The 16989-nt window shown below is 42.7% G+C and overlaps 1 protein-coding gene across 1 annotated transcript; it reads left to right on the top strand.

Annotated features, from left to right (window-relative positions):
- The first annotated feature begins 185 nt into the window (after positions 1 to 185).
- Positions 186 to 16942, top strand: brwd1 (bromodomain and WD repeat domain containing 1). The gene is made up of 44 exons (XM_072460814.1): positions 186 to 412; positions 524 to 582; positions 705 to 734; positions 912 to 971; positions 1610 to 1760; positions 1833 to 1931; positions 2041 to 2201; positions 2375 to 2596; positions 2676 to 2776; positions 3602 to 3672; positions 3754 to 3854; positions 3949 to 3989; positions 4072 to 4173; positions 5062 to 5218; positions 5296 to 5430; positions 5518 to 5646; positions 5729 to 5877; positions 6064 to 6140; positions 6581 to 6787; positions 6860 to 7043; positions 7115 to 7205; positions 7964 to 8083; positions 8162 to 8229; positions 8391 to 8628; positions 8697 to 8813; positions 8904 to 9011; positions 9079 to 9203; positions 9273 to 9355; positions 9548 to 9659; positions 9740 to 9801; positions 10511 to 10666; positions 11120 to 11240; positions 11315 to 11440; positions 11534 to 11603; positions 11671 to 11721; positions 11815 to 11940; positions 12026 to 12178; positions 12265 to 12428; positions 12506 to 12660; positions 12918 to 13037; positions 13188 to 13346; positions 13492 to 13788; positions 13877 to 13999; positions 14070 to 16942. Exons 1-44 carry the CDS (start codon positions 376 to 378, stop codon positions 15368 to 15370), a joined length of 6519 nt encoding a protein of 2172 aa, XP_072316915.1. The 5' UTR covers positions 186 to 375; the 3' UTR covers positions 15371 to 16942.
- Positions 16943 to 16989: the final 47 nt, after the last annotated feature.

Here is a 16989-nt window from a genome sequence, read left to right as displayed (position 1 = left end):
CCAGTAACTTGAGGTGCTACGTAATATTCTGCTTTATTGTTGGTTGTGGCGGTAGGCAGAAGACGCGTGTACGGAGCGGTGTTTAAGCAGCGTACGCGCATGGTAACGCGGCGTAGCAGCGGCACGGTTGTTCTTTTGTTGCGTCCTTCCCCTCCCCCTGGTTCCTGTGTGCTCCGCTGTAGCGGAAGTAGCGCGTACACTCAGGCCTCATCCTCCCAATGGCGACTGCAAACAGCCTCAACAGAAAGCAGCGGGAGCAACTGTGGAGGGGGCCAGATCACTGGAACAACCACAATTAATTAAATATATCAAGCTTCACACAGCCATAAAGTTGGAGTCAAGTCAGTTTTAACTCTCCAACTAAAGGCCGATTCCATGGCCAAAAATCGGAACATTTCGCTCCTAGAGACGGGTAAGCCGCTGAAGTAGACCTAATTGTAGTTCAATGTAGTTCATTAACACTCGGGTTAATTGATTCAGTAACTGCCCTGTCGCTAATGGATGTGGCTTTGTTACATTTCAGAGCTGTATTACCTAATATCTCGTTTTCTGACTACGGGTCCGTGTCGGAGAGCAGCTGAGGTGAGCTGGCGTGTCTTGACTGGCACAGTCTCTTGTCCTTCAGAAATAGTAATAATGACTGTTACGATAATTGCGTTAACACAGACATTATAATGTGAGCCATTCCTTTTTGTCGTGTCTAGGTCCTGGCCAGTGAATTAGAGGACTACCAGGTGTGTATCCGTGTTGTCTTTGCTAGCTGCTATCCGCATGTCTGTGCTCAGTCTGGACATTGAAAGTTGTTAGACTCAGTCACTTTTACCTCATTATTGCAGTCGGTTTTAGAACAGACTGTGTTAGTGTTAGCCCTGTTCTTCAACAGCTTTACTGAGCCTGTTGGTCTTCCACAGCTCTTGCCCGGGAGGTTGGACTGGCAGGGAGTCGAACACGCCAGGTCTTATGAAGATGTGGTGAGTGTTTATGTAGTGGTCACGGTTTGTTTGGTTATTGTTGGTGACAGTACGTGCTCCACGCGCCGTGCTGTTTACGCTCTTTGTTCTCTTCCCCCTGAACATGGCGCTTGTCTGTGCTGTTCTTACTAGCACTCCTCCTGCTACTATTGTGCAAGGTACAGTGTCGAGCCCTGACTGGGATTACATCTGCACTAAACTGTTTTGATACATACTAAGGTTAAATAATATTTAGCCGACAGTTTGACTGCGGATAGGGTAGGTAGTAGTGGAGACAGCCATTCTGGCCAATCAGATGGCGACATACACTGTCACTACACTATTTTGCATGTGAACCGAGATCGGATTGGCTAAAAAAAGAGAGCGTTATGCATAATAGGCCACGCCTCATTTCATACAAGCTCAGAAGTCACTGGTCCAGAATCAAAAACATGAAAACCGCAAATGCACTGTAAAGACAATTTTCATGTGAAAGTGTGACGTATGTCTTTTCATGTTTTTGTTAAAACATGTCAACAAATTTGATTAGGATTGTATTGCTTTCTATTGTTTGTCTTTCGTGACTTTTGTGTTGAATGCATAAAAAAGAAAAGAAAAAAGCTATATCCATTACTGATGGTGGTATGTGTCATAAACAGGTGGCAGCCAACAGACATATTGCTCCTGACCATTTGCTTAAGATATGTCAACAAATCGGACCACTTCTTGACAAAGAGGTGCCATCATGTGTCCCAGGTGTACACTCTCTACTGGGCTCAGGAAAGCAATCTATGCTTCGGACAGCAAAAGGTGCGCGTAATGTACTAAGCATGACCAACATTGTGTCTCATTGTAACATGTTACTCATTTTTGCCTCTTTAGAATGCGAGACGGTGCCGTTTACAGTTTCATCATATGCAGCCCTACACAGGGGACGACCACCAGAGAGGCCTTTGAACTGCAGAAAACCTCCACCTCTTGGTAAATTCCTGTCTTCTCTTTTTAGTGTTAATGTGGTCTTTTATACTTTTACTTTTCCCGCAGTCCTCTTTGAGGCATCATGTCATGTTTGTGCCTTACTCCTTCACAGTGAAGGTTCACAGAGGGAGAGAGCTGACTGGAGTCCAGACTTTTAACTCGATCAATCCTGTCAGCAACTATGAGCGCATGCGTCTGCACCGCCGCATCCTGGGCCATCTGTCTGCAGTGTACTGTATCGCCTTCGACCGCACTGGGCTCAGGATCTTCACAGTAAGACCGTGTCCACTGTCATCTTCATTAATTCGAGTCATTGTTATTTTCTACCATAAACGTGTCTCGTCTGTTGTCATAGTTCAGAAACACAGTTAGGACATTTTAACATGATACAATACATGGGAGTATACAAACAAAAAGGACTTCAATGCCACATTTTTTGTTTTTAGGGTTCAGATGACTGTTTGATAAAGATATGGTCTTCGTTCGATGGGCGCCTTCATTCAACGTTGCGAGGACATTCTGCTGAGATCACAGATTTGGCAGTGAATTACGAAAACACACTGATAGCGGCAGGAAGTTGTGACAAGACCATCCACGTGTGGTGCCTTCGAACCTGTGCTCCTGTGGCTGTGCTGCAGGGACACAGTGGATCCATTACCTCCTTACAGGTATATAATCCTTCTGACCTTTTGCTTAACTTAAATATGTTTTGCTCACAAGTCAATGTTTGTTCCACTGTAATTTCAGTTCTCACCATTTGCCAAGGGCTCTAAACGTTACATGCTGTCCACTGGCACTGATGCTACTGTCTGCTTCTGGCAGTGGGACGTTAACAACATCAACTTTAGGTGAGTTTAGCTTTTAAGATGTTGTGCTGGATATCAGGCTTTTCACATGTAGTCTGGTTACTGAAAAGAGACAGCTACTTCTACAGGTACTCTAATAATGGCTGATCCATTTAATGCTGCTGTTTTCTGCTTTATCTATTTTGTAAGATGCCTCAGTAAAGAGACATTCTATAATCAATGTAATCTAAAATATTATTATAGTGGTTATATGAAATACAAGACTGGGTGTGGTGTGACTGCATTTCAAAAGGGCCTCAACTTAGACCAAACAATCCAAATTGTTGCTTCAAAAACTTGTATTGTGTTTTGGATTTTTCTTCTCAACATTTCTTCAAATCCAGTGCGTTTTGATTTATATAGTGCTTTACTGGACCCTCAAAGAAATGTAATTCAAACATGGTGGTAAGCTACTATTGTAGCCACAGCTGAAAAAAATAAAGGTTTCTACTTCGCGGATTTCGACTCCCGCGGGTTCTTCTTGGAACGTAACCCCTGCGATAAACAAGGGATCACTGTACACAGATCATACTCCGATTACTACTGCATGTGTACAGTGCACTCTGGTGACGCTAGCAAGGCCTTCAACAGCAATGGGCACGGAACGGACTGGAAAATATTGGACACGTGTTTATAGGTTTACTCAGTTTAGACCTGTGATGACACAAATGATGGTCATTATTTCAGCTCTCCATTCACGGCAATAGTACTCTGACCAGTTTTATCTGCAGAAATCGTACTGTAATCAGACAAGTGCACTCTGATGTAACTGTAGTGACTGTAAACGACTCACAAAATCTCCCTTTTTCCTCACTAATGCATATCTAGTGACCGGCCCATTAAGTTCACGGAAAGGCCACGACCAGGCGTTCAGACGGTGTGCTCCTCCTTCAGTCCAGGTAAAGAAGTTGTGTTGAATTTCTTAGCTAAAAATGTCAATTCATCATGAGTTTGATGTAAATCGTTCTCAAATTGTCCAGGTGGGATTTTCCTAGCAACAGGAAGCACAGATGATGTCATCAGAATATACTACCTGGGAAGTGGCAACCCAGAGAAAATATCAGAAATTCACGAACACACTGTAAGACTACCTTCATTTTCATCTGATATTTAATTTTAATCTGATGTTGAGCTGCTCTTGCTCCATGTAAATTCACTGCTGTTGTTCTTTTTAGGATAAAGTTGATAGCATTCAGTTTTGCCATACAAGTGAAAGGTATGTGGTCCCCAACACAAAATTTAGTCAAGTTAAAAATCTGTAGCTGTGTGTGAACAGTGAGGTGCATTCTTCTTTACAGGTTTGTGAGTGGGAGTCGAGATGGAACCGCTCGTATCTGGAGGCTTCATAATCGGCATCAGTGGAGATGTGTTCTGCTCAGCATGGCTGCTGCACTGCCAGGGTAAACACTCTTCTCTGCCAAGAGGAACTTTTCAATATGGATAATATGAATTCAATATTTTGCAATATAGTTTGTTTGGCTTGTTTGTCAGTAAGGCTCAGGCATGTTTTATTCATTGGATTATTTGGGAACTGTGGTTCTCAAAAATAATTCTGGCCCACTCCCAGCTCTTTTGATTAATGTATATATTTTTGGAAAGTAGATTATACGTTATTGAGAAACATATTTCAGCCGTAATGCTGTTAATGACTAGAAAGATTTTGACTTTTGCACTTGGTGAGGCAAATATAGCATTGTATCTGTGCAGAGTCACACGCAAGAGAACAATGAACACTAAGGGTGGGTAAAAGTCAGCACTCACTGACAAGTGTCTGACTGTCACAACAGTCCAGTCTGCTGCAGCCACAGTGTGTGGCTCAGTCCGTGTCCGCGGCACTGCGTTGTGTGCTGTTCGTGTCCACAGAGCGGGTCCATTCGTGTGCTCTGTGTGCGGGTCAGTCCGTGTCCACAGCGCTGTGCTGCACTGAGGAGTCCTTACCTGTGCTGCACTGAGGAGTCCTTACCTGTGCTGCACTGAGGAGCAGCGTCAAAAGGATCATTTACTTGACATCACGCTACCCATCAAAAGAACCAATGATCTAGAATATGTATATCACAGAACATCCTGAACAACCAATCATTTATATTGGATATAGATGGAAAGCTGAGACGTACACAATTATTAAATCTGAAATAAATCATGATTTACAACAGGCAGGGTATTTGTTAGTTTTCGGGGAACAGACCAGGCTTCATTCACACACACGAATCAGGACTAAACTCATATACTCAGACCTAAATCTGGACTGGAAATTAAATAACTTTTATATTCTTCATTTGTCCTATCAGATCTGATCCAGTGAGTGATTCAGAAGAAAGCTACTTCAAACCCAAAGTCACCATGGTAGCGTGGGATCGCCATGACAATACAGTTATCACAGCCATTAACAACCATCTCCTCAAAGTGTGGAACTCCTACACCGGGCAGCTGCTGCATGTCCTCAAAGTAACAGCATTTCTTTGTTCCGTGCAGAAAGAGGACTTTCAGAGCAATACATTTGTTTATAATGAATCTGTTTTTAGGGGCATGAGGCTGAAGTGTTTGTGCTGGAGCCGCACCCCTTTGACCCCAGGATCATCCTGTCTGCTGGCCACGATGGGAACGTGTACATTTGGGACCTGCAACAAGGAACAAATATTCAGCACTACTTCAACATGGTACTTTAGGAATTGTAGTATTTACACCTTTTAAAACATCATTGTAAATACTATCCATGGAATGAAGTATACTGATGTGCTCCACAGATCGAGGGCCAGGGCCACGGAGCAGTGTTTGACTGTAAATTCACTCCTGATGGACAGCGCTTTGCCTGCACTGATTCCCACGGTCATCTGCTCATCTTTGGCTTTGGCAGTTCTAAGCCGTATGAGAAGGCAAGACTCGAACACATGGATGTCGTTTTAAAGTCCACAGATCACTTTTATAAGGTGAATGTGTGTTTTTCCTGCTCCTCAGCTTCCAGACCAAGTGTTTTTTCACACAGACTACAGGCCTCTGATCAGAGACGCCAATGGGTTTGTCCTGGATGAACAGACACAACAGGCTCCTCATCTCATGCCGCCTCCATTTTTGGTGGATGTGGATGGCAACCCACACCCACCCAGGTACACAGGCCTTTAACGCAGAAGATGCTACTCTTAGAGGTTTAATGGTGTAAAATGGTCCCAGAGTGTGAACCTCCAGTGAAGTTGTAAGAACCGGTCTAGCACCAGTGTGAGAAGTACTAAATAGGAATCAACAGCCAATAAAAGTCATTGTGAATCTTAATAATGCTTTTATTTTGACTGTAGGTATCAGCGCCTGGTTCCTGGTCGGGAAAACATTGCAGCTGAACATTTAGTTCCACAGCTGGGATATGTTGCCACAAGTAAGATCTAATATGGAACACTTTTTGCTTGCAAAGTAGGAACGTCATAATTATTCATTACCAATAATGCAACAAAAAATCGTGATAATTGTAAGCAGTCACAATGAGTAATTTCAATTCAATCTATACTCTAAAAAAGTCAAACTACAAGTACTTTTTTTTTTATCTGGCTGTTAATATAACTGTATCATACATTTTGGTTTAATTAAGCTAGACCTGTTCAAGGCAAATTTAAGATTTCAATGTTGTTTGGCCATAGTGCCACCAAGTTTAAAATGTTATATTGGGACATCCCTAATGCAAAGTGGAGGCACTGAGTGCTTTGTTCAGTGTAGAGTAAGCTGTTTCTGTCAGGGGTCGCGGGCCTAGAAATATGACAATATTAAATCATATTCTAAAATGAATGTAAGAACACATGTTCTAATGGCTGTTATTTCCAGGTGATGGTGAGGTGGTGGAGCAGGTTATCAGCCAGCAGACTGCAGAGCCAGAGGAAATTGCTATAAGACGTAGTAGTCTTTTGGATGAGGCAATCCGACAGTTACAGGCACAACAAGACCGCCACACCGTGCCCGAGGTCGGAGAAGCGCAGCAAGCTCTTCGAGATGGCCCAGCACTGCTCCCCGCACCCAGCACGCCGCGCAGAGGTGTCACCGCAAAGCCACTGTTGTTCAAACATTAAATAGTAGGTCTTTTCGCTCATATGTTTATTTTTTCAGTGTCAGTCAATGATCGCGCCGACGTGCAGTCTCCTCCTAATGTGGGATTGCGGCGCAGCGGGCAGGTGGAGGGTGTGCGACAGATGCACCAGAACGCGCCTCGCAGCCAAATGGCCACGGAGCGAGACCTGCAGGCCTGGAGACGCAGGGTGGTGGTGCCTGAACTCCCTTCCAGCTGCTATAGGTACAAACCGCTCCACAGGGTGATTGTGTATTTGGGGGTGAGCAAGTTTAAACCATTGGATTGTTTTCCAGGGACCAGGAGGAGATCAGAGGCGCTAAAGGAGATGAAGAAGTTGCGCTATTTATTGCTCGAAAAAGACGCATCATGTACAGCAGCTGTCGAGTAAGTTCTTACTATACAAACAATAATTAGTATATACACTAAATTTATACAAATAAGAGCGTTTTCATTCACGTTTCATCACAAACTGCACTCCTCAGGCCACGTGAGAGGTCATCAGCGCACTGACACTTATTTCCATGACAACGGGCTTCAGAGCTGCGTGGATACTGCTGCTCGCGCCATATTGAGCTGTGTCACTCTGAATTTAATTCCTCACATGAATTAATCTGGGACCTCTCGCTGTCGGGACGTAAAAAATACTTAAAGCTGATTACTCAAAGCTTCACAACAACGGAAGAAGCCAAACAATCTAACCTGTGTTAAATCCAGTATTCAGAAAAGCAGTCCTCTTTCTCACCCACAAATGTACACAGTGCCACTGTGTGCACGTTTTTGAAAGACAAAATTGTCCGTATTTCTCCTAAAATAGGTCGAAGTACGGCCGCCAGCGCAACCATGTTTGTTTTCGGTTCGGGTTGTTTCGACTACCACAATACTGCTTTGTGATTGGTTCCAGTTCCACCTACAGGCCATAAATGCCATGTGATTGGCCCGTTTACCACTGGTGCAGATTTCAAACGAATCAGCGGGAGCCTAACAAGATGGATTCTCACAAAAATCAAGAGAATTCGTCTAGCTGGCAGGGGTTAGCGAACACATTGTGAGGGTTATTTTTTGTGCCTACAACCTGTGAAAACAACCTGAGTTAGAATGTTATTGAGTGATTCTCTGTGTTCATTGATTTGTGTCTGCGACAGGATGATTCTGATGAAGAGCTACCCTCTGTCAGAAAGTCCCACAGCCGCACTGATCCTCAGGAGTTTTTGGACTTGTCCTGTGAAGAAGGAGAGGAGGCCACCTCAGATGCACACACTGAGGTAGAAGGCTGATGATGATGGAGATGATGATGCTTTTCTGCTCATCTCATCTTAAACCAAATGTCATTATCTGTGCAGGACAATGAACTGAACGGCAGTGACTTGGACACATCTAATGACGAGGAGTGGAATAGTGACAGCCCAAGGTGATTAACATTGATGTGAAACAATCTTCACAAATCTTCAAATTGCATTTTTATTAGGATGGTTTTGATTGACGTGGGAGATTTGGCAGTCTTTGAGGCCCACTCACAATGCAGTGAGAGTTTTTGTCCCCCTTTTTTAATGGTTCTTTTTATTTCCTCAGTCACTCGTCTAGTGAGTACTCGGACTGGACAGCAGATGCTGGGATAAACCTGCAGCCTTCAACGCCCCTGTCATCGAGAAAGCGTGTGCGCCTGCAGCTTAGCAGCTCTGAAGAAGAGGAGGAGACAAAAGAGGAAGAGAACGAGGACGAGGAAGAGAAACGGCACAGTGATGAAGAGGAAATCCTTCAGAAGAAAACTAAAAGCAAAACACAGAAGGAGAAAACCAAGTCACCGCGGGTAAGCTCTGTTAATTTTTCCAAATTCTAAAGGCCTGAATGTGCTTCTTATTTGTGAAAACTTCTCAGCGACCCAAACCCAGGCCGACCATCAATAGAGAAGTGTCCAATGAGTTCAGACCATCCCAGTGGATTACTGATGTCATTCCCAGGAAGTCTCCTTTTGTCCCTCAAATGGGTGATGAGGTATGGAAGTGTACTCGGTCCACATACACACATCTTTAAATTTGACCTTGTTCACAACGGTCAGAAATAGTTTTGATTGTGTTGTGTTAGGTAATCTACTTTCGCCAAGGACATGAAGCCTACTTTGAGGCTGTGTGCCGGACTGAAATATATCCCATAAATGTAGAAAAACAGCCATGGAAGAAAATGGAGCTGCGGGTAAGAAGGAATCAGAATTGCTTTGTGGGAAGTCACCAGGGCTAAAGCTGTTGTCTGTTTTGTGCAGGACCAGGAGTTTGTAAAGATTACAGGGATCAAATATGAAGTCTGCCCCCCAACACTGTGCTGCCTCAAGCTGACTCTTATCGACACCGGCACTGGCAAAATCACAGACAAGTCTTTTTCTATAAAGTAAGCATCTCTTACTGGGCTATTTTGCCATCCACGAGAAAACATCAAATCTACTTCCTCTTTCCTTAGGTATCACGACATGCCCGATGTGATCGATTTCTTGGTCCTAAGGCAAAGTTACGATGAAGCACTCCGACGGAACTGGCAGCCCAGTAAGCTGGCCCAACTTTTATTTTAACTATAGTGACATTCAGTTAATTTTGTAGTTCTGAAGTCAAGTAAAATTATGATTTTAAAATGTCTTGTTATTTAAAGAAGAACAAAAGTAAGCCATAACTTGGTTTGGCTTTGGACATTTTCTGTTCAATCCGCCTGTGACGGACTGTGTGTTTCTCCTGCTGCAGACGACCGGTTCCGCTCAGTTATAGATGATGCTTGGTGGTTTGGAACTATAGTCTGTCAAGAGCCTTATCAGTCAGAGTACCCAGACAGCCTGTTTCAATGCTTCAAAGTCAGGTGGGTGAACATGAGCCATCAAACCACTATGGCCAACTGGCTACTACTACTTTTTTATCGAACATTGTCATTCTCTTCAGGTGGGACAATGGAGAGACTGAGAAGCTGAGTCCGTGGGATGTTGAGCCCATTTCTGATGAAGGTAAAATGGCTTTTCTTGAAATTGGTATGTAGAATTTGTTGTCATTTCTACTGCACAAATCTCCATTTACTAATTATTAGGTTAAACATTCAGAAGCTGTTGCTCTATTCCTGCAATATTGTATTGACATTTATTTATTTTACATCATCAAAAGTATTCGCCTGCTTCAAAGGGTCAGTTTCACATGGCATGCTCGGGCCAAAAAAAGTTCAAAACTAATTTTTATTCAAACCCTCAATATTTTGAGTGCGTTTGGGGCAGACTGCGAGGCATGCAGATTCACTTGGATTTGAGCAAGAATATCGTTTAATGACAAACTGCTGGTGTCAAGGAAAAATAGACTTCATGCGGATCTTTCAGCTGAGTGGCACCACCCCCAGACCTGTCAAACTGCACCCGCTTCACATTAGGACCTCAGTGTACACCCAACGTGAGGAGTAACTCCAGACCTTTTCATGGTTGGAGTTAAGTCCAACTCTTGAGTGGAAACGCTGTCGTAATCTAACCTGGTTGTGAGCAGTTCTTTTCAACCCTGAGCTTAACCTCAGCAGTCTCCTCCTGCTGTCTGAAGGACACTAAATGGTCACTATTCTTCCTCCTACTAAAATGCACCTCACTAAAGATGTCCCAAGTCATAATTTGATCAAGATTAGCTAAACCAAACCTGCGAGGCCCTGTGCCCATTGTAAGAGTGGTGTGTGTTTTGCAGACCAGCAGCCTGAGACAGAAGGAGGTGGGATCCCAGTGACGGCAGAGGAGCTGAGGGAGCTCATGTACAAGCCTCAGCCTGGAGAATGGGGCGAGCGGAGCCGCGATCAAGAATGTGAACGCATCATCACGGGCATCAGTCAAATCAATAGTGTTGGTACGTGGCTCGACAATTTTTATTTACAGCAGAAACAACACAAGCTCACGTGTGTCACAAGAGATATGATGGTTCTACCTGTAGCCTCATATCATCTGTGAGTCTGTCCCTCTGCCATGGTACTCTCTGACATTGGTACGGTGGCTAGCACTCACACCTCACTGCAAGAAGATTGTTGGTTGGACCCCCAGGCTGAATGGGCTTTTTTTGAGTTTTTATGTTTCTCCCCGTGTCAGGGTGGGTTTCCTCCGGTTTCCCCATCAGCCCAAAACATGCACAATGGGTAAAATCCTCCAGCTACAGTCATGACCAAGCTCCAGATCCAGAGATGTGTTCCCTAAGCGCTGTAATGTCGGGTCAAATGCAGAGAATAAATTTCACTCACAAGGGATTAATGAAGTATAACTTAACCTTTTAAATATGTGTATTTATTTTTCTCTGCTTGGTCTACAGATATTGTTGCACCCTTCGCTGGTCCGGTAGATCTCACCCAGTATCCCACCTACTGCACTGCGATCGCCTACCCAACCGATCTGGGCACAATTAAGCTGCGGCTCCTACATAGGTTCTACAGGTAAAACATCAACATATCAAAATTTTCATAATTTACTACAGTTGTTATAGTTCTGCAAATATTGAATCCTACAGACGACTTTCTGCACTCATTTGGGATGCAAGATATATTGCCACCAATGCACGCACTTTTAATGAGCCAAGAAGCAAAATTGCCGACTCAGCCAAAATCATCACAAATGTTCTCTTGAAGTTTATCAAGTAAGTATTGCTTTTACAAGAATACGCTTGTGTACAGCAAAACCAAAAACACGGCATTGCTCTCAAAACTGAGTTTGTTTTTTATCTTTGTAGTAATCAAAGTTGCACAGATATTATGGAGATTTATAATGCAGTGGAGGAGATGGGGGATGATGCTGACGAAGTAAGTTATTAGTTTTTACAGTAAACACTGATCATTCAGTTATTAATGACATTTCAAACAATTTTAGGAAGAAGACGTAGAGGCTCCAGGAACTTCTTCTGGACATCGACTGCGCCAGGTAAATTCATTTGCACTTGCGCTTCAGAGTTTCCTGAGATTAATCCAAAACTGCTGCTGATGTATATAAAATATGTGATTTTTCCACTCTAAGCGCTCTGCAGAGGTCCTGCCTGATCGAGACGCATGGAAGGAGCAGTGCAAGAATCTGCTCAATTATATTTTAGATTGCGAGGACTCTGAGCCATTTAGGCAGCCGGTGGATCCTGACAACTATCCAGTATGTCCCTTTTAATAATAATCCTGTATTATACTTCCTAATCTTTTCCATAGTACATTTTAATAACATGTAATGCCTTGCTCAGGACTACCATGGCATTATAGACACTCCAATGGATTTTGGCACAGTGAAGAGAACTTTGGGAGAAGACCACTATGATAACCCCATAGAATTGTGCAAAGACGCGCGCTTAATATTTGCCAATGCCAGAGCCTACACCCCCAACAAACGCTCCAAGGTATCACACTTTGTGACAGGATTACCGTATCTCAATTCAATGTCTATGAATGTATGTTTTCTCAATTTTCAAAATCTTTCTTGAAGATTTACAGCATGACATTGCGGCTATCAGCGTTCTTTGAAGAGCGATTCCGAATCATCATATCGGAGTACAAAACTGCTGTGAAGAGCAGTGAGAGGCTCCGACGAAGCCAAAGGTTCCGTAAGAAGATGCAACAACAGGAACAGCCATCAACCAATAACACAAAGTTTGTCTTTATAAAGATTTACATGTCATAGTTGTGCATTTGTTGGTTTAAAATAATATCTTGTCTTGTATCTTAAGTCACAGAAAAGGTGCTGTCAAAACTCAGGAAAAAAGGGAGACATCAGTGACCAAATCTACCTCAGCCAAGGGTGTCTCAGAGAGGGCCCGTCGCAACCGGCGCAGCTCCGAGAACAGCTCCTCTGAGGAGGATGCGAAAGCTGCCTCTACATCAGGTACAGGACACATGTGTAATCTATGTCATGTAAATTTGTATTTTGTATATTGCTGGCATGTTACACATTGCTTGGGTCTAATGTTAGGAACTAGCTAATACTGGCACATATACAGAAATGTGCATTTATGTCCTTTGTCTCCGCAAAATTGGAGGTTTTCAGTACTTGTGACGGCTATTGTCACAACATTCTTGCATTGACAATTTATACATTTTTATAATATGAATTCAAAACCCATTTACTGTCTGTAACTTCAGAGTCGGAAAGTGAGAGTGATGCCAGTGAGTCTGAGGATGACAAACACTCAAGAACCTCCAGACCACAAGGCAAAAACCCACGGCCCACCAGAAGCAACAATTCAAAGCATGGGAACAAAGGTTAGTAGGTGAAGATAACTGGAGGAATGTATACTTTTAGATTTGACCTAAAGACTTAGTAGATGATATTGTGCAAGATCAGCTATTGCCAAATATTCACATACCTAATACTAATAAATGTCTGTCAAATACTTGCTCATGTTTTCATAGCTGCAAGTGATAGTGATGATGATGACAATGAAGAGGAACTAGCGAGTGATGAAGAGAAGATGTCCTCCCGCTTTTCAAACAGTCGCTATCCCAGTAGATCGAGCCACAGGAGTAGAAGACCCACCAGAAACTGCTCTGGTGCGGACAGACGGCACTCAGGTCAGTACAATGTATGATGCTGTTCCAAAACAATAGCCTCATAATCCTTAGCTCCATGAAACTTTGCCTCAGTTGCTTTATGTTTGTGACACTCAGTATTCTGTACCTACCAGTATAAACATCCATGCGCTTGCATGATTTTCAGAGCGATCAATGGTGAATGGCCACAAAAGCCGGTCGTCTCGCAGGGACAGGCGACGGCACAGTGAGTCTGACAGAACCTCCTCAGGTTCCGAGGAGGAGGCATCAGGCCGCAGGGCTCTGAAGAGAAAAACTGCTCAAGCTGCTGTCAATAAGATCAAACTGTTAGAGGCCTCTGAGGATGAGGGCTCAGAGAAAGAGGAAGATCAAGAAACGTCTCCAAGAAACAGCCATCTACGAAACTCAACGCGAAATACCAAACGCACAGCTGTGATCAAGAGCAGTTCTGAATCAGAGGAAGGTAGGAAAGCGATTATAGCAACAGTAACTTAAATTTCCAAATTTGAACTTTAGTAGACTGATTTGGGTTTACCAATCTTGTTTTGTAGATTCTCACAACACAAACAAATCGAGCGAAGAGGAGGTTCAAAACAACAGAAAAGCTTCTTCTTGCCATAAGCAAAATGGAAACACTAAAAAACAAAGACGGGACGCAAGCACAAAAAGCAATGGTAGGTAACATTTTCCCTTTCACTTTTTATGAGTTTGGTGGTGCTTTGATTTGAATGCTTTTATTTGCAGTTATGTTGTCCAATGGACATTGCGGGAAGCATTGCTCAGACGAAGCCGAGTTTAGTGAAGAAAGTTCTAAAGAAGCAGACGAGGAACAGCCTGAGAAACCTGTAAGAAGAGCAGCAGCAGCTGCTGCTGCAAAGAAAAATAGGATTTCAAGTGATGAGGATGAGCAGGATGAAGAGGACTGGCAGCCTCCTAAAAAGGACAAAAGTCCTCCTTCACAGAAACATGCAAATCAAAATGGACAAGATCTAGATAAATGTAGTCCTAAGAAAAAGACTAATAAATTATTGTCGAAAAGCCAAGACCAACCAAAATTAGCTTCATCCAGAAAACGGGAAGCTGCTGATTCAGAGGAGCTGAGTGACGCTCCAAATACATCCAGAACAAGTATAAGAAAAAGGAGAACTAGGGACAGTTCTAGTGAGGACTCTGAGCCTGATGTACGTCCACTGAGGCGTGCCAGAAACCAGAGTAAACCGAAGAGGTGTCGGGGGGACTCTTCGGCCTCGGAGAGTTCTAATCAAGAATACAAGCCCAGAACCAAGTCCAGACTAAAAGGTTCCACTGGGTCTTCAGAGGAGACGTCGGATCATTCAGAAAACGGAAGCAGAAGGCCAAGACTTAGGACTTTAACAAAAAAGAAATACACCAGTGACCATTCCCTTTCAGACACTTCTGTGTGCCAGACAAAACCGAGAAATGGAATCTCCAGCTCCGCATCAAACAGACCGAAAAGACAAGAATCAAATAAAAATGTATCTAATGGAATAAAAGGCCAACCTTCATCCAAAAGAAAACGTATTTACACTTCTGAGTCTGAGGAGGCAGAGGAGAAGGTAGAGGAACCTGTGTCCAAGAAGATCAAGAATAATAGGTCCTCCAAATCTCCAAAAAGTAAATCTAAATCAGTGGATAGTGGCAGTAATGAGGAGGATTCTGCTTCTAAATCTGCGGATGAGGAAGAGGAGGATGATACCGGCCGAGGAAAGCGAAAAATAAAGCGGCCAAACCATAAAAAAGGAAGGAAAAGCTACAGCAGCAACAGCAGTAACACATCGCACTCAGAAAGTGAACAGTCTTCTGTTTCTGAAAACTCACTCTCTGGCTCAGGGTCCCACAGCAGTCCAAAGAGGAGGAAGGCTCATGGGCGCCCCCAGAGGACGTCCCACCGCCAACGCAGGCAGCGCCGCACCTTTGCTGCCTCTGACGAGGAGGATAGTGATGAATCATACAGCAAACGGACCCCGCGAGTGACTACACGCTACAGGGGGAAAAGAACTGTCAATTATCAAGACAGTGAATGAAGGATTTAGTCTGGGGCTCTTATTGAACGATGAGTCAATTTGTATTCAGATTTGTGTGTTTACCTGTGAATGTGTGGAATGGTCTGTTCATGCACAAAATCTTTTGTCTCACACAGCTCTAAAATCAGAGTGATCTAAGAAGTGAAGTATGGTCCGTTTAGACTATCGGGTCTTGCTCCACTCTACTGGAGTAGCAAATTACAGTGATAATTGAATTAAGAATGCATACATATTCTTCAGGTCTATTTTGGATTCCCTCCCCACAAAATTCATTAAAATCATGTACCAGTTGAATTTTATAGACATGATTGGCGCCAACTCCGCCATAATAAAATGTTTCGGCTTGGTATGATTAAAAACGGTAAAAGCCACTTTATGTCTCCTTGGTGAAGACTACATTGGCCACAAATCTGACAAAACTAATTGGTTGTCACGATTGTCTGAATTTAGAGCCTAAAAACTTGTGGATTTACATGGCATCATTGAACATGTTTACATAATGTACAAATCTGATACTTACAACAGCAATAGCCCTATACTTTAGACGTTAACTGGAGACCTTCAAATGGAAGAATTGATGGTCACTTTATGGTAGTAGCACTGGAGTCTTTGAACGTAAATGCTGTGAATCTGTTTCATTCAGGGATACTATTTATATTTTCTATGAAAAACTTGTTTATAAATAGAATACAAATTCAAGCATTTGAACTGCTGGTTTTCACAAGGACAGTGAATGATTATTTCTCCCATACTGCTTGTAATATGGTCAGCTGACTAACCATAGTGGGGGATTCTGTCTGCTTGGGTGCTATCTAAAATACCTCTGTTAAAATCAAGCATATTGCTGGCTTGCACTAATAGACACTGTACAGAGGTATTTCATACACTAGTTTTGCATTGGAAACTCAGGGGTCAGCTAAGTTTACTGTAGTCTCAATCATGCACATGTTTTGTGAGCAGAAGCAAAAGCAATTCCAGGTCTGTCCACGTACATTAAACTAAAGTCATGAATCTATGGGAATACCTTTGACTACAGCACTCCCTTGTAAAGCCACATACAAACTTGACTGTTCTGGATTAAAATGAGCCAAATTAATAGAAGTCTCCCCCTATCCCCAATAACATTTGAGTTTTTTGTTTAGGGAATTGGTGTAGATACCAGTAAAATGTTAATTTAACTTTTTTTTATTTTTATTTTTTTAAATGTCTTTTCTTTTTTTTCTACAAATTGTTTTTTGTCTTGCCATATGTCACACATTGGTACCTTTTTGCGGAGTACAAGTAATGAATGTACAAAAGCAAATTTTGGTGATTTCTCATATTGGGAAGACTTTTTAAATTCCTGTGTTACCTACAGTCAGTGTTAAAATTATTTTTCCCAGATTTGCCAGTCACCTAGAATTTAGTTTTGTTTATGGGGAGGTTTCTTAATGGTTGCTTTTTTCCCCTTTTCCTTATTTTGCATAATGTTTTTCATACTACATCTGTAATAAGCAGGGAAACTGTTGAAGCAAATGTGGTTGTGGAGTGCAATTATTTAGTTTAGTTTGTAATAAAATATGATTTCACCCAGACTTTGTTTTTATTTATTCTCCAGGGGCGTCTAGTTATAATATTGA

The sequence above is a fragment of the Eucyclogobius newberryi genome, unplaced genomic scaffold (assembly GCF_026437365.1).
Source record: "Eucyclogobius newberryi isolate DKJ021-1_F unplaced genomic scaffold, fEucNew1.0.hap1 SCAF_10, whole genome shotgun sequence".
Taxonomy (NCBI): Eukaryota; Metazoa; Chordata; class Actinopteri; order Gobiiformes; family Gobiidae; genus Eucyclogobius; species Eucyclogobius newberryi.
This window is presented reverse-complemented; position numbering and strand designations above follow the sequence as displayed.